Below are 17,250 nucleotides of genomic sequence, written 5' to 3' on the forward strand. Positions count from 1 at the left end.
AGGTAGAGTTGATGTTTTTGGAGCTTCAATCTGGGTTTGGATGTTGGTAGGTTAAGCCTCAAACAACGCCCTAAAACCGTGTCATTGACGAACACTAGCGATGTTTGCCACATGAGCTCTCAACTCTGAGAGGAACGGGACAAGAAGGATTCACGAACGCCAGTTGCACTTCACGAGCGGAGCCGAATTTTTCGACCTCCCATTTGTCAGTCATGGCACTTAATCTTCCCACTCGTGGTCTTTCTTCACCACCTTCGACACATGCATTTCGGAGGGCGAACCCTTAAGAAATTTTGACAGGAGGTTAGCCCGGGTCCTCGAATCTCGCGTGCGAAGCGACCATTCTGGATCTTGATCCTGTCCATGATCGCGATCAGGCCCGCCAGGCTGACATTGCCGATCAACATCATCGTGCCAGCAGAACAACTGAAGCCAACTGCGCAAGTTTCTCATGCCCATCGTATTTTCATCGCCTGCTTAATTTAAGCACTGGCAGTGGCGCGAAATAGCAAGTGAATGTGGGGGGATCCTTGCCTAAAACCCTGCGCCAAAGGACGCTTCCAAGCAAACTAGAGATACACTTGCAACCAACCAAAGTCTCTTCTTGTTGAGCCTCCACCGGTCAGCGGGATTCTTAGGAATTAGCCCAATCATCGTCCAGTTGATTGGTTGATTGGCATAGAGTTTTGTCCTGCTGTGCTCGGATTGCATGTCAAAATTCTCGTATTCATTTCGAACGATGCCAAAACAATGCTGCTTGGCGGCCAGATAGGAAAAATGACATTCATGAGAGAACAGAACTCAGCCTCCCCATTTGATTGCCGGATATTTTTTAGATGGGAAATTTCAAGCATCAATGGATGATTCTCGGGCAGGTTTATATACTGGAGCCCTTCGCACCCGGGCTTGCTTTCTCTTTGCTCTCTCTTGACCTGAGCTCATATCACCAAATTTTCTCCATTTACTTTTTGCGGTCCTTGTCGCCTGTCGCATCGTCGTGTTTACGCAATGCCTTCGTGGTCGCGCGTCGCCGCTCTTGCTCTCGTCACACTCTCAGCCTCGTGCTCCGCGCTGGAGGCCGGCGAATTGGTCTCAGACTTTTCCGATGTCTTGCTCGGCACTCGAGATGTGGCTGAGAATGTGACACTCGCTGACACCGGAAACCTGAAATCCCTAACGAAACGCGACTGCCCGGCGCGATGCTCTCAGTACTGTTGCCTCTCCGATGGCACTTGTATTCCCTCTCTGTCCTGGAGCTGCTGCGGCGGTGGTATCGTTTGTGGTCCCGGACGGAAATGCTGCCATGACGGCTGCATTGATGACAATGAGGAATGCTGCCGGACAGCGGGCAGGCATTGCAATGCCGGGTATGAGTGCTGGCTTATTAACGGCGTGCCGAAGTGCTGTCCTCAAGGCGAGTGCGGGAGCGGTGGTGGCGGCGGCGGGTCTCCTAGGCCTACTCCTCCACCATCCAACCCTCCACCGACGAGGCCTAGTTTCGACTACTATACCTGGACAGTAACCTGGTAAGTTGACTTTCCTCTGCCCTGATTTTCCGATCCCATATCTGTGTTCCCTCTAGCTCTCTGAGCTTCATGACGAGGAGGTGGGCGAAACAAATGAGAGATTTGTCTAACATCCACCAGGACATACCGCGTCGTATTTTACACATCGATCACAATCCGGACAACCACAACCACAACTACTACAAGCGTCGTTTCCTTCTACGCCTCAAACTCGGAGGATGCTTCGTCTTCTTTCGGCGAGTACACAGCCACAGCGACCTTCAGTCCTCCAGCCAGTGCGACTGACCCGCCAGAACCACCTTCTGGTGGTAGCGGAGGCAGCGGAGGCAGCGGAGGCAGCAGTGGATCCGGTGGGAATTTGGTAGCCGTCCCGCCTAGCACATCAGGGACTAATGCAGCCTGGAATTGGCACGCTGCTCTTCTCGTAGTCACTGCTCTTGTGCCTGGCGTTCTCGCAGTTTACCTTTAAAGCTCGGACCCTAGCCTTGTTGAAATTTCCCATTTGACGCAGCGTGATATCCCTTTTGTGTTTCTATTTTCCGACCCATTCTCCGTTTTTAAATTGGGGGGTTAAGTTATTATTCCCTTAGCGTCCCTATCCCCCCCCCCCCCCCCCCCTTTTTTTTTTTTTAGTTTTCTTTCATCAAGCCCGATCTTCCTGCAGCGAAAATTATGGGTTTGCTTGTGTTCGAGTGACCTGGAAATGATACCTTTCTTGATATACATTTACTGTCTTTGAGCTAGGGGTAGTGAGTGCGGATAAATATACCTATTATTATATAATGTCTATTTGTTGCTTTTCGATGCCCCTATCTTGGGTAGATGCCTTCAAATGTGGTGACCATTATATGACCAACAATCACCCTCAATCTAATATCGACAATGCTTAGAATGAAATCGTATGTCCAGCCGTTTATATCATATTAAGGAGCCAGTATCATTGTCGTTAGTATAATTTATTTATCGCGGCAATTTGCGCTAAACCCTTCTTGGCCCTCCCTGCTCCCGACGAAAAAGACAACCAGGAAAGCTTCAACGCGCGCAAAACAGCTTGACCCGCTTGACCAGCCCAGTGCAGCCAGCCCACCATGCCGGCTTTCAAGGATGAACACATACTGGTATGCATTCTATCCGTATAAGCCTGCTTGTCCACTTTTACCTCGTCAAAATCCCCTCAATACCCCCTTCGACAAGCTTATCTCTTGCTAATGCAACCCCTCTAAAACATCCAGATCATTGCGCCAGGTTCGCAAACCACCCTGGCGCAATTAGGCCTACCTGAATCCTTCACGCCTGCAAAATTCCGATTTCCTACTCGCATGTTCCCGGCTGAAAAGAAGGACGAATGGGAACCATACAAGATCCGCGAGAAACTCGTGGTGAAGAGGACAGCGCCCGCAACAGCGCCCGCACCCCCTGCTGCCAATGATTCCACCGCCACAACCGATGCGCCAAAAAAAGATGACGTGGAAGTTAAACCGGATGTCGAAATGAAAGATGCCGCAGAGGGAGATCTACCAACAGAGGACAAAGAAGCAGGAGATCAAACGCAAAGCGAGAAGCCAGACGACACGAGCACCGGCGTCGTTGAAAATGGTCACGAGGAAACCACTGCTGCCGATGCTGAACACTCAGAGGAGGGACAAGTTATATACGAAGAAGATCCAACATCAGACGAAGGCGCCGTCTACCCAATTCGCAACGGCGAAATTGTCGAGTGGTCATGCTTCTTCGCTCTCCTATCCCACATCTTCAAAACCCTTAGCCCTCCCTTCCACACCCCCATTATGTTTATCGCACAGCCGGTATGGACCGCGCGCGACCGCGAGGCCATCACGCAGTTTGTCTTTGAGAAATTTCAAACACCCGCATTCTGTTTGATGGACTCCGCCTTGGCCGCTTGCTACGCGTACGGGACCGTCAACGCCACGGTGATTGACATCGGCCACGGTAAGGCAGACGTTACTGCTGTGACAGATTTCGTTGTCAACGAGCATGGCAGGGGATTTGGGCTGCGCAACTGCGGTGGTGAGGCGATGACGGATCGACTGGAAGAATTGCTGGGTCCCAAGGGTTTCACGCGCGACATGTGCGAGCAACTGAAGAGGAGCAATATCTGTGAAGTTCTACCTTCAAATATTCCGCTTCCGGGAAACTCGGCGACAGTATCACAAATACAAAACTCGTCTGATGCGCTTGGTGCAGCTAGTGGAACTATCGATAGGGATCCCACGAAGCCTACGCCCAGTGTCGCTGGCAAGGGGGCTGAAACTGCGAATGGGACGGCGGAGGAAAATGATGATGACGGTGTTCTTGATGTGGCAGCTATCGTTAGCAGTGGCAATACGAGCGAATATCTTGCCCGAAGAGAAAGAGAGAAAGCAGAACGGGCAGCTGCTAAAAAGGGGGCTACAGATGCCGCTACGGGCAAGCCAGTTCGGCTACCCAATTGCAAAAAGGAGCGCGCTACATTCCAGTATCACGAATTTGTCAAAGTCGAACCTAAGGATGGGAATGTGCAGAGCACTACTGTGCAGTATATTCGCCAGAAGCGCGATATTGAAGTTGGAATCGAACGATTCCTCGCACTAACCCCCAGCGAGGCGAAGTCGAATGACCACTGCAGCTCCAGCCTTCTCGATACTCTTGCTGCCCAGATCCACCATACGATCCTTTCCGTCCCTGATGCGCCCAAGCGCAGCGAATTATGGGATTCCTTTATCATCCTTGGAAACGGCAGCAAAATAAAAGGTTTGCCCATCATCTCCGCCCCTCTCCTCATTTCATTCTATATATACAAGAAAAAATCCCATGCTAAAGTTAGATAAAATACCAATCCAGGCTTTACCCAAGCCCTCCTCTCAACAATAAACCAAAAATACGTCCTCTCCCCTTCCTCCGGCACAATATTCACCTCCGAACTTCCGTCGCAAATGTCAACACCGCTCCCAACTGGCGGGACAAACACCCCAGCTCACCTCCAGAACCCAGGGCCCCTTCACCACCCAGCCGCTCACGGGGTCAACCCCCTCCTCGTGGCTGCTACCCACGCTAACAACCCCTCAACCCCCAACCACCTCAATCCCCACGACCCTCACAGCACCAACTCACCAGCCGCAGCCGCCCACCAGCAACACCACCGCTCGACCGGCCACTCGCAAACACCCACCTCCATCCGCCTCCTCAAGCCTCCAGAGTACTTCCCAGAATGGAAAAACCAAGGCGCAAGCGGTTCATCCGGCGCGGGCGGCGTATTGGTACCACCATCAGCAACGGGTGCTGCCGCGGGGGTGGGCGCGGCGGGGACATCGACGGGGTTAGGTGGTGCTGGGGGACAAAATGTGGGGATGGAGGAGGCGACGTTTTTGGGCGCGCAGGTTGCGGCGAAGGTTGTGTTTGTTATTGATCAGGGTGTTAGTAAGGGGTTCCTGAGCCGGGTGGAGTACAACGAGACGGGGCCAGCAGGAATTCATGATTGCTCTTTGTAGGGTTGTTGGTGGGCGTGTTTTTGTTTCTGTTTATTTTTATTTTTATTTTTATTTTTATTTTTATTTTTATTTTTCTTTTCTGACAAGCTGTGTTTGGAGCTCATGGGTGGAAAAGAAGGAATGTATTTTCTCTTTTCTTTTCTCTTTTGTTGGGAACTTTTCGGCAGATTATTTATTACAACTTGGAGAAAAGGAATGGTGTTTGTTCTGGGCGTGATGTAGATTCCCCGTTTAATATTTTTTCTTTGCTCGTTTTCGTTTGCCTTTTTTTTTTTTTTTGTTACCCTCACAGTGCATCATTCAGCAGTTCACTATATGATGGTTCAAAACTGGTTGATTCATCAGTACGTTCTTGGCTGTGATGGCGTGAGTGAGAATTGAAAGAGTTTATAGGCGATATGCCATGATAGGAAGAAATATTTTAGAAGAAAAAAAAACAGCAATAGTATAGGTAGATGGGCGTGCATCTACGAAACCATGCTGGCGTTACAACAAGCATAGTAAAGCAAATTAACCAAAGGATGAATACGCCATGGTCATGTCACCGTTCATTCCATCTATCATGCAGATCCGTTGAAGGGCGTAAAATGCATATAACGAAATTAAGAAAAGGAAACGAGATCCAGATGTGAGTATAATAAAACAGTAATCCTGGAGCACCTGGGCGAAATTCCTGAAATTCCAAATCCAGCTCTAGGGAAAATGGGAAAATAGCCACTAGAAGAGAAAAGAGAATGAAGAAATATCGTCATTTCGCACTATTTGACTGATTCTTCGGATTCACGCAAACCAGTTCCCCATTTTTGCACCTCGTGGCATATATATATGGCGCAGCTCCGCGATTATCTGCATGTTCGTCTTGTTCCTCTCCCACTTGATGTGTGAGAGCTAGGTAACTTAGGGAGGTGATCCTATCGTAGTCGCGCTGAAATCCCATTTTATTTCTCCCGCATCGACACGACCGTTGTTTGAAGGTGGAAAAGCTGGCACGCGAGACATCCAAGGTATGACCTATGCGTATGGAACGCACGAAGCGTGATCCCTTACTAAAATACTTTCTCATTTAGGGGGTTGGAGCGTAGCCAGGTTCCGAAGCTATTCCGTTCAGTTAGTGCTGCAAATTCCACTAGAAGTATATTGTGTGTTAATGAACTGCATACCGTATAACTCCAAGGAAGAAGGCGTGGAAATCAGCGTACGCAAACCGCACACCCTCAACTGGCCGCATTATACTTCTCGCCAGCACAACGGAATAGTTCCTGCTGTTGTCTGAGCAGCTCTTCTTCCGTGAGGCCACTCTGCTCCATCTTATTGACTTTTTTCTCACGGGACTATTTGAAATAATTATTCGTAAGTAAAACTCTTCTCATTTTCTTTCGCCAATAAATCAAGCTCAATGTCTTGATGTATGGAGAGATCTAGCGTGTCAAAAAAGGAAAAGGCAAATGGAACTCACCTTCAACTGCTCCCTGTGTTCCTCTGCCACTGCCAGTACATCGGGTACATACTCTCCGAAACCCAAATCCGTCAACGCTTTCTCGATGTGTTCGCACGCGATGGTCTTTTTCGCCTCCTTCTCGCTAATATCGTTTGCCTCAGAGGATATTAACGTTATAAACTCGACACAACATTCTATGAGGAGGTCGCGGGCATCTTTAGCGAAGGTTTGCCCGGATGAAGCGGGGAGGATCTCTGTTATTATTTTTTGGACGGTTGCTGTCATCAGGGGGTTTGAGATTAGTTTTTGAGTTGTCTTGTGATACAGGACACAAGATGATATTCGTTTAATAGGGATATGTGCAGGGAGCGCAAGAGGCACTTGGTTCAAGGGATGTGGGACTGTATATGAGGAGAGGGATACGGTTGTTCGGGGTATGGTACCTTTGGGCAAAGAGAGGTCATCGTTTCCTGTTGGATTCAGATAATATATTAGCTTGGATTTGCGCACGGAGGGGTGCGGGGCATATATACTTGCCTCCAAACTCTCGGTCTGACATATTTAATCAATAGACAAAGGATGCCCTAATCACGCCTACCAAAGGGACATCGAAATGAAAGCACAAATATCGTGGCTGTAGATGTATACGCGCTTCGCTGTTGATGTTGAGGACAATGTGTTGCTGAATGTTTTTCGCATCTCGATCATTCTGCCGCGTATGTGGAATTTATAGTTATTCACCGCCCAATCATGACTAAGCTTGACAGCTTGGATAAATTCCAATCTGGAAATTTCTGTTTCCTCTTTTTCCTTCACTTCTTCGCACAACGGGTGAACGACAATTTTTTATTTCCCGCACCAACGGACTAACTAATTGATTGCGAAGATACTTGTTATGGCGATGGTTTTCACTCAATGTTTATACTAACAAAGTGGTACGTGTGATATCCACTCTCCATTGCTCTTTTCCCCAAACCATCATGATGAACGTTGTTGTCGCCCCTATCATACAAACCGAGCATCAAGCTCCCGTGGTGATTTACCTGTCCTAGCCAAACGGACTTTCTGATAATAGTCTCCCCTCTCCCCGAGGATTTTATCATTGTCTCATTGCCTGCCAGTCTTATATATTCCAATCGGAAGCAAGAAAGAGTGCTGACTGTTTAGGAGTTAGAACCTATTTTGCTCTTGTGCTTTGAATCACCTACGATGCCTGGTGTATAGTACAGCGTCAAGCTCCATATCGATTTATCCAGTGGTGATTTGTATGTGTTGGTCATGGAAATTAACAGTTTTTGGGTCTTTTGGTTGTGTGCATGACCATACAGTGATGAGCAAATATTCATGTACTATCAAATGCCGATTTTCATGACGAATGCTTCACGATTCTCTGATGCATGCACACGACTTACCTTTCGCTAAGGTGTCTTATTTGGCCACGTGGACCCTTAGGAGCGAGTTATTGAACATCTTGCTGATGCCTGTGTTCACCTAGACCTGGGAGAATGAGACAGACGAAAAATGAAAAAGAGATTCTGGGATATGAATCCATTCGTAGGTATGTTGGATCAATTTCTTTTCCGTCGTTTTTATCATTTTCCCGTTCGTGTTTATCCCCAAGTCTTTGTATAAGATGAGACAAATGATTAAAACATACACTCCATGCTAAATATAAAGGTACCTTCTGTTGGTATCTAATGCTTAACACACGTATCCATTTTTCATCTTTCGACTGATGTCTCGATTTTTAAATTTTCTCTTGAATTGGATGTTTCTTCATCTATATCTACAAATCTGCTCTCTTCAAGTCCCACTGACTTGATGATCCTAGTTTTCTCATTTCGATTTGCCAGATAAGTGCGTTCCAGAACCAGCCTGTTTCGGAATATGTCATCTCTCACTCTCCCAGTCAGCCCCAGCTTCATATATTACTCGCTACGAGTATTTCCTTTTTGCACGCTGTAACTTTTGTCGAGCTTGTTCAGAACGTCATCATACACGAGCTTTACATTGACGTGCCTCAATTTCTTCAGTTTATACAAGCCACTAACCCTATAAGCATCAAGAAGAATCGTTTATTCTTTGTCCGTCGAATATATTTGTACCTATATTCCTGGTGTCTGTATTGACTTTGTGTCCGTTCCGCCTCCTTAGCGAAATTAACAGGGAGCTCTCCCTTTGTTGGACTCAGTATACAGCTAAAAATAAAATGGTGAAATTTAAAATGCAATTAAATGAATGGTAATCGAGATGTGATGTATACCCGTTGAGCTGTCAGTTATCGCTGGCGGTGAGAGAGCTCGTTTGCCCGGTGGCTGGCAGCTCGGGATTAAAATTTGTATATGGCTTATGACGCAGCGATTATTACGGAATAGTAGCTATAGAAACATAACGTACACTTCTATCTCCTCCAATGGTTGTCAACTCTAGATTAATGTGCAATGCAAACGACATGCAATTCTCAACAGTAACAACCTCGAAAAACACATGGGAACATCGCTCCTCTTGCCCCGCCTTCGGCTCTGAGCAAAGAGTGGGGCCCATCCGCAAAACTTGAATCCTCCCCAGATCCGGAATGTTTGACATCTACAGGGCGTATTGTGTAGATTTGGGTGAGTGACATGAGATATGCGCTGAAAGCCGTTGTTATCCTGGGCTGTAGAGTTGATTGTACTGAACTTATATACATAAAAAATATCGTTAAAAGTGTACGGTCCGTTCCACTCATTGATTTTCTTCATTTATCATTCTACGCGGCTATAGTATTAATACAGAGGCCATAGTAGTAATACTAATAACCATATAATAAAGGAAAATGACCACCGTAATCATTGGCGGCGGCATCATCGGGCACTCAACAGCTTACTACCTCTCTCTCGCTTCCAAAACACACCGACACCAAATCCACATCATCGACCCAGCCGCCGACCTCTTCGACTGCGCTTCAGGCTATGCCGCTGGCTTCATCGTCCGCGACTGGTACTCCCCTGAGCTAGCTGCGCTCGGCAACCTGTCCTTCGAGCTGCATGAGCAGCTCTCGAGAGAGCATAGCGGCTACGAGAAATGGGGATATATGCGCGGCACCGCGGTGGGGTTGCAAGTGCAGTATGAGGACGGGCAGAGGTCGGGGAGCGGGCATGATTGGCTGAGGCAAGGGGCGAGCCGGGCGGAGGTAGCGATGAGGGCGGATGAGAAGAGAGCAGGCGAGCCGGATGAGGCACCGGAGTGGCTGACCAGGCAGGAGGGCGGGAGGACGGAGAGGATAAGTGACGTTGGGGGTACAGCACAAGTGTAGGTTTTCGTTTCACCTTTTTCATACTTTTTCCCCTTCCCCTGCTGTTTTCTCTATTCGTTTGGCTGATCTGCTGGTTGGAAATGTTAAATGCAGAGATCCACTTCGACTGTGTCAATTCCTCCTGGCGAAGTGCATCGAGCGCGGCGTTCAGGTCCACAACCCCGCTCGGGCGATCGCGCTCATCAGGAACTCCTCATCTGGCGCCATCACAGGTATAACACTCCAAAACCGGCTGACAAACACCCGCTCGACAATCCCCTGTACAAACCTCATTTTTACCGCTGGCGCGTGGACGCCACATGCCTTCAACGCCCTCTTCCCCACATCCCCCACTCGCATCCCTGTCACTTCTCTGTCGGGATACTCCATCCTCGTCCGCTCCCCGCGTCACACCATCGCGCACGAAAGAGGCACATATGCCGGAACAGCACACGCTGTTTTCACAACCCACCCGCGCTCCTGCGGCTTTAGCCCTGAGATCTTCTCGCGTGCGGGTGGCGAGATATACCTCGCCGGTCTGAATAGCGCGGAAATGCCCCTCCCGGCACTCGCGAGTGAGGCGCGTGGCATGATGGAGGCGGGGGACGTAGCACGGGTTCGTAAGGCAGCGGTGACGCTGATAGGGAAGCTTGACCAGGATGCGAAGGCTAGATATGCCGAGGGGGATGTAAATATGGATGATTTAGAGGTACTTCGGGAGGCACTCTGTTTCCGGCCGTGGACGGAGAGTGGGAGACCGATTGTGACGCGTGTGGGGGATTGGGTTTTGGGATCAGGGGTTGTGTCCCCTCCTGGTGGTGGCGTCTTCATGGCGGCGGGACACGGCCCGTGGGGTATTTCGTTGTCATTGGGGACAGGGAAGGTGATGGCGGAGATGGTTATGGGGGTCAAGACGAGTGCGGATGTGAGTGGGCTAGGTCTGGAGGAAGGGATGGGAACGACTAAGGCTAAGATATAGACTGTTGCTTATCATGAAGAGCGAGATGGAAAGCGCTTGGTTCTGGACCAGCATGAGTATCTTGAACTGCACATCCAGGCATTTTGTTGAGCAGCAGCTAGGTTAGTATGCATTGGGATTTCATGTAGAAGAGCGGGAATTCTATGGCTCTCCCGGCCCATCACAGTCCGGTTCGTAGTTCATGTTTGCTGCATCTCAACATCTATACCATTGATATCGAGAAGTATTTGACGCGCTGGTTCGTGGGGAAAGGCCGCCTAACCCAAAACGGATAAATTAAGCAAACCAGAAACCCATCAAATATTTCAAGACAACTTTTTCCATCCGCCATTGTAGCACTCTGACATCCCATCCCTAGCACTTCTACATGCGACACGCGTCATCGAGTCATTGGAAATTGTCGAAATGGAAGCAAACGAGAGCTACAACGATAGCCACCGCGCGCTCCTGCAGGCCTTCATGGCGCGCTCAACAATGACCTACGAACAAGCAAAGCCTGTTTTGGCTGCGATATTTACTGCTCGAGGTACTTTTCTACTGCTCATCCTTGTTGATTATATTATCCCAAGAGCTCCCTCCCCACTAGCCGCAGCAATCCGCTAGACGGCTGGAGCTCATTCTAATTAATGTTTCTTCTCTTAGACAACCAAGAAACCCTCCCCGAAGACATCACCCAAGCCGACCTCTCAAACTACATCGCCACGATAAACACTGCCATATCCCCCTTCGATCTCGAAATTAGGTCCACCAGGCACCAGACAGACCCCACCCGTATCTATGTCCTTGTCAACACCACCAGCGACCCCCTCACCCAGCTGGCCACTACCTACAACGCCAACGAAATCGCCTTCGTCAAACGTGTCCTGGACGCCATGTTCGATACCCACAATACTCCGCGCCTGGAGGCGATGGCCGTGTCGTCCATGCAGGTCGCACAGCTGGCGAAGGCACCCAGTGCTTCCGAAAGACGGGAGTCGGCTCCTGCAAATAGCACGCCAGCTGCTGGTGCGCCGCAATCGCTGGGAATACGCGAGGCGGATGACGTGATGAAGAGGCTCGTGGAGGAAGGGTGGCTTGAGGAGAGTCGAAGGGGATATTTTACGCTTAGCCCACGCGCGCTGACGGAGTTGCGCGGGTGGCTGGTCGCGACGTATAATGAGGACGAGGAGGACTCTGGTACGGAGGGTTCTGGGCGGATTGCTAAGATCAAGACTTGTTTGGGCTGTAAGGATATTATCACTGTGGTATGTTTTGAGAGTTTGTTTTGTTTCTCTGTTGGTTAATCAGCTGCCGTGTATATTTGTATCTTGACATATATATGGGGGATTCCTGACGAGGATCATGTAAACAGGGCCAACGATGTTCGCAGCGTCAATGCCCCGGCCGTCTCCACGACATCTGCACACAGAACTTCTTCCGCCGCCAACAAGCAGAGACATGTCCTGTTTGTAAATCGAAATGGACTGGTGAACACTTTGTGGGCGAACGGGCCATCGTTGCTGCTAATCGGCCGTCAACCGCACGGAGGCGGAGTGGACGTCCGGCGGAAGGAGCTGAAAGTTTTGGCGATCAAGATGGTGGTGAGGATGATGGTGATGATGGTGGTGAGATGGCGGACGTCGCTGGATGAGGTAACCCGGCACCTTTCTTAGTGATGGTTGGCTCTATGTCGATGTTGCGAGGCTCCAGCCAAGTTGGCTGATAGCTTTATGATGCAGCTGTCAATCGTATCGAGGGAGACTACGGGCACAAGTCGACCCGGGGAAGGAGAGGAGGGGTATGGATCAACCGCATCCCTTCATAGGCTGCATGACATTTCATGGGTCGTATTGATAACATTGCTGGGGGACGCAATCAAGAGTATTACACAGTCAACAGGATATTCCCCGAAGTGAACACCATCCTGAGTGTCTGAAGCAGAGGAAAGGGGGTTGGATGGAGAGGTGCGGTGATTGTTCTGCCGGTCGCACCTTCAAGTGCACACGATGCCGACTCTAGCTGGGTTGCTTTATCATGATCGGTGGACATATGCACATCTTGAAGACAATCCGAACCATTCCAAGCCCCAATAATCTGGGAAATACTACAATGACTAAGCACGCAAATGACGTCATTCGGTGTCCCAGCCATCTTTTTCGTTGTTCGGTCCTTGGAACTTGATAAGGTTTTTTCTTTTGCGATAGACTTATGATTGGAACCGGGGACGAAAAATATCGATTGGCCTGTCCCCCTCTCAGGCCAGCTTTCCCGCGGGAGCTTTTCTTTTCTCCCAGAGCCCTGTTACTTCGGCTTTTATCATGATGGTTGTGGTTAGAGCTTGAGCTCCAAATGCGCCAACCCCGCATGAACGCTGAAGCCATTCTGCAATCGCTGTTGGCTAGCAATGGCATCTCATCTTCCAACTAGCCGTATGATACGAGCTCCTGTTTTCTCCCTTCCCTCCAGGGCCAGAAAGCTATATAATCATGTCCGAACTAAGTGTATACGATGTCGCACCACCAAAAAAGTGATCGGCATTTTTGGCTCAAGTTAGCTATGAAATCGACCGGTTTCTATTTTGAGTTTACTTGACATTCGCTCATTTTTGGCTTTGAGCTTTGGCAAGTTAACGCTAATTAAACTCAACTTCTTGATCTTCGAATTCCTAGCCTTTTTGACGGTGGTGCTGCCTTGGTTTTTTCATGAAATCGGCTCTTCATAGGGCTGAATTTTTTTCCCCTCCAGTCTTTAAAAGTTGGCAGCGCCTCCACAGTTCTTGCTTCTTATCAAGACTTTTGCTTTCCATTTGATATAGACCAGAAAGCTGTCCTCGTTCTCCTTGATGTAGATCTCCGCTGTGTTACATCATTTTAGACGGAATCCAACATTTGTCCTTGTAGAAGAGGTATGGAGCGTTAAACCTCTATTTATCGTAATTACATATCTTGGTTTGGTGGAGAGCTCCCAGAAGGAGCTCAACAACTATGCTGTGCAAGGTGAGCAACTACGACTTCTGCCTCCTTTCAATTTTGGTACTAGCTAAATGCCCCAAAGTTTCGATCATGGAGCTTCGTGCTTCTTCTCCTATCCTCGTCGGCGATATCAGCGTTGTCATTTACTGAACGGGTCGCCACCGTTTTTGCAAAAAATTATATCTCCTCCGATTCTAGCACAAAATGCGATGGTGCAGACTGCCAGGAGTTCCTTTACCCGACAAGGTTCCCCGGCGTCACCTGGGACCACGATAACTGGAGGTTAGCCACAACAACCCTCTACCAAGGCCACTACCAATCTCGCGGCTCTATCGCAAATGGCTATATCGGTATCAACGTCGCGGCAGTGGGACCGTTTTTTGAACTCGATACCGCAGTCAATGGTGACGTCATCAACGGGTGGCCGTTGTATTCGCGCCGACAAACGTTCGCGACCATCTCCGGCTTCTATGACCTCCAACCAACAACCAATGGGAGCAATTTCCCCTGGATGAACCAGTACGGTGGCGAGAGTGTGATTAGCGGCGTGCCACATTGGAGTGGGTTGGTTCTTGATCTGGGCAATAATAAGTATCTTGATTCTAGCGTTACCATGGATGAGATCTCGAATTTCAAGTCTACATTGGATATGAAAGGCGGTCTGCTGAACTGGGAGTATACCTGGTCCCCTACTGGAAGGGGGGAGTCATTTGCGATTTCCTACCAGCTCTTTGCGCATAGGCTGAATGTCACTCAGGCCGTGGTGCGATTGGCTATTACCCCATCGGCAGACATGAATGTGAAAGTTGTTAATGTTATCGACGGATATTCAGCTGTGCGGACCGAATTTGTCGATTCAGGTGAGGATGGGCACGCGATTTACTCATCCGTTAGCCCTGTCGGTGTCCCGGATGTGACTGCTTACATTTACGCGACAATGTCTGGCTCGAAGGAAGTGGATATCGAATCATTGAAATTAGTCCCCAATCCTCCATACGTACACACGAACCGTTCCTCAATTGCCCAGGCTGCTGATATTAAACTACGCGCCGGCCAGAAAAGCATCGTCACTAAATTTGTTGGTGTAGCATCTTCTGACGGATTTGAAAACCCTAAGCAAGTGGCAAAGGAGGCATCATCAGATGCTGCAGACATTGGCTATGACGCGCTTTTGAAGTCTCATATTGGAGAGTGGGCAACTGTTTTCACTGACGACTCTGTCGATGATTTTGCTGTTCCAAAAACCGGGCGCCTACCTCTGGATGACCACGTTATCGAATCTGCTATCACATCCGTCACGAATCCATTTTATCTGCTCCAGACCATTGTGAGCGATAATGCAATCCACGCTGCCAGAAATGCCCCTATCCACCAGGGCAGCGTTGCCGTGGGCGGTTTGACTTCAGACTCGTATGGTGGTCTGATTTTCTGGGATGCGGATATCTGGATGCAACCGGGTCTAGTTACTGCGTTCCCACAAGCGGCTCAATCATTTACTAACTATCGTCTCATAAAATACGGACAGGCCATTGAAAATACTAAAACTGCATTTGCATCGTCAAAGAACCAGACTAGGTTCTCTCAGGGCGCTGCTATCTATCCATGGACTAGCGGACGGTTCGGGAATTGTACGGGGACAGGCCCATGTTTCGATTACCAGTACCACCTTAATGGCGATATTGGTTTGCAGATGATCAATAATTGGGTGACCACTGGTGACACCGATCACTTTAAAGAGAAGTTGTTTCCAGTCTACAATTCGATTGCGATATTATATGCCGATCTCCTGGAAAAGAACGGGACAAAATGGACACTCACTAATATGACGGACCCGGTATGTGTCCATTCTTCACGTTTTCCCTTTCTTCTAGTTGTCTTTCTCTGCAGTTTGACCTGAAGCACCCTAACAATACGTAGGACGAATACGCTAATCATGTTGATGGTGGGGGTTTTACCTTGCCCATGATGGCGACAACATTGATCTACGCAAACTCCTTGCGCCAGATGCTCGGTTTCGAGCAGAATGAGACATGGAATGAGATGGCTGAAAACATACTGGTGTTGAGAGACCCCGTGGCAGACGTCACCCTAGAATATACAACGATGAATGGCAGCACCCTAGTGAAACAAGCGGATATCGTCTTGAATACGTTTCCATTAAGATATACAGATGGATACTCCCCGCAAAACGCACTGAGCGATCTTGACTATGTACGTTGCAACCACCCGTTTCCCGTTAGCTATGCTCCAACCCCAAGAAATGATCTGTATACCGCATGCTTAGAGGTCTGCTAATGCAAATCTAGTACGCCGCAAAGCAATCCCCTGATGGCCCCGGAATGACCTATGCCATCTTCTCCATCGTCGCCAATGAAATTTCTCCCTCTGGATGTTCCGCCTACACATACGCGCAATACTCTTATGCCCCGTACATCCGGGCCCCATTCTTCCAGTTCTCTGAGCAGCTAATAGACAACTGGTCGAGAAATGGCGGTACTCACCCCGCATATCCATTCCTAACTGGAAACGGTGGCGCCAACCAAGTCGCCTTATTCGGTTATCTGGGTTTGCGCCTCCTCCCAGATTTTGTCTTGCACCTGGACCCCAACCTGCCACCACAGATTCCACATTTATCCTACCGGACTTTCTACTGGCATGGTTGGCCCCTGAAAGCTGCGTCGAATTATACACATACAACCATACAGCGTGCCCCTAATACCCAGCCACTGCCAACAGCAGATAAAAAATTCGCCGGCGCTCCTATTCCTGTCCATGTCGGTCCCGAATCAAATGTAACAGTCTATTTACTCCCCGCCTCCGGCATCCTCACCATCCCAAATCGCCAAATTGGCTCCCATGCCACGTTCCCGGGAAACATGGTACAATGCCAGCCAGCTTCCTCTCCAGACGAGTACGAACCGGGCCAATTCCCCATCGCAGCCGTAGACGGCGCTGCATCAACTAAATGGCAACCTAAACGCGCAAATGCCACCTCGTCGCTAACTGTCTCCTTCCCCGACGACGAAATCTCGGAATTAATCACCGGTTTCGGCTTCGACTGGGCGCAGGCACCCCCTGAATCCATCGCTGTCGTCCTGCACAATACTCCGATAAGTAAACCAACACAACAGCAGGTGTCCCAGTCATTTTCACCATCATCGGCGTCGGGAGCGCTATCTGTCCCTTCGACTCCAGGAGCCATCACAGTCACCGCCTTTCCTTCAATCACACTCTCCAACCCCTACAATCCGGCAACGACGGACCTAAACACCATAGCCCGTTACGCTGGAAACACGACGAATGTAACGCTAGCACGGCCCGTGCCAGCCACCCGCTTTGCGACACTCTTCATGTGGGGAAATCAGGCGCTGGATAATGCAGATCGACGGGCGGGGAATGGAAGTGGGGCTACTGTGGCGGAATGGTCGATCCTTCGAGCCCTTCGAGCGGGCCAGAGCGGGACAACTGCGGGCCGAGGAGGTGGTGAGGAGGGGAAGTTTAAGGTCAGAGGGGCTAGATGGTGGGGGGAGTAAATGGATCCTTTTTGAAGGTGTTGTATATATATATATATATATATATATCTATTTTAGTTTT

General features: G+C 49.2%; 6 protein-coding genes across 6 annotated transcripts; 5 read left to right on the forward strand and 1 right to left on the reverse strand.

Annotated features, from left to right (window-relative positions):
- Positions 1–1,008: 1,008 nt before the first annotated feature.
- On the forward strand, positions 1,009–1,995 carry HCBG_08393 (uncharacterized protein; the record flags this gene model as incomplete). Its single annotated transcript, XM_045435442.1, has 2 exons — positions 1,009–1,526; positions 1,647–1,995. 2 exons carry the CDS (start codon positions 1,009–1,011, stop codon positions 1,993–1,995), a joined length of 867 nt encoding a protein of 288 aa, XP_045283934.1.
- Positions 1,996–2,614: 619 nt separating this feature from the next.
- HCBG_08394 (actin-like protein arp9) lies at positions 2,615–5,014 on the forward strand (the record flags this gene model as incomplete). Its single annotated transcript, XM_045435443.1, has 3 exons — positions 2,615–2,644; positions 2,759–4,277; positions 4,368–5,014. 3 exons carry the CDS (start codon positions 2,615–2,617, stop codon positions 5,012–5,014), a joined length of 2,196 nt encoding a protein of 731 aa, XP_045283935.1.
- Positions 5,015–6,228: 1,214 nt separating this feature from the next.
- Positions 6,229–7,011, reverse strand: HCBG_08395 (uncharacterized protein; the record flags this gene model as incomplete). The annotated part of the gene is made up of 3 exons (XM_045435444.1): positions 6,229–6,345; positions 6,471–6,730; positions 6,963–7,011. 3 exons carry the CDS (start codon positions 7,009–7,011, stop codon positions 6,229–6,231), a joined length of 426 nt encoding a protein of 141 aa, XP_045283936.1.
- A 2,256-nt stretch (positions 7,012–9,267) lies between these two features.
- Positions 9,268–10,705, forward strand: HCBG_08396 (FAD dependent oxidoreductase superfamily; the record flags this gene model as incomplete). The annotated part of the gene is made up of 2 exons (XM_045435445.1): positions 9,268–9,743; positions 9,841–10,705. 2 exons carry the CDS (start codon positions 9,268–9,270, stop codon positions 10,703–10,705), a joined length of 1,341 nt encoding a protein of 446 aa, XP_045283937.1.
- Positions 10,706–11,068: 363 nt separating this feature from the next.
- HCBG_08397 (uncharacterized protein) lies at positions 11,069–12,335 on the forward strand (the record flags this gene model as incomplete). The annotated part of the gene is made up of 3 exons (XM_045435446.1): positions 11,069–11,231; positions 11,348–11,949; positions 12,057–12,335. The coding sequence occupies 3 exons, from the start codon at positions 11,111–11,113 to the stop codon at positions 12,333–12,335; spliced, it is 1,002 nt and encodes a 333-aa protein (XP_045283938.1).
- Positions 12,336–13,668: 1,333 nt separating this feature from the next.
- HCBG_08398 (glycosyl hydrolase) lies at positions 13,669–17,189 on the forward strand (the record flags this gene model as incomplete). Its single annotated transcript, XM_045435447.1, has 4 exons — positions 13,669–13,680; positions 13,739–15,490; positions 15,574–15,867; positions 15,963–17,189. 4 exons carry the CDS (start codon positions 13,669–13,671, stop codon positions 17,187–17,189), a joined length of 3,285 nt encoding a protein of 1,094 aa, XP_045283939.1.
- Positions 17,190–17,250: the final 61 nt, after the last annotated feature.

This window comes from Histoplasma capsulatum, assembly GCF_000150115.1.
Source record: "Histoplasma capsulatum G186AR genomic scaffold supercont2.15, whole genome shotgun sequence".
NCBI classification, from domain to species: domain Eukaryota; kingdom Fungi; phylum Ascomycota; class Eurotiomycetes; order Onygenales; family Ajellomycetaceae; genus Histoplasma; species Histoplasma capsulatum.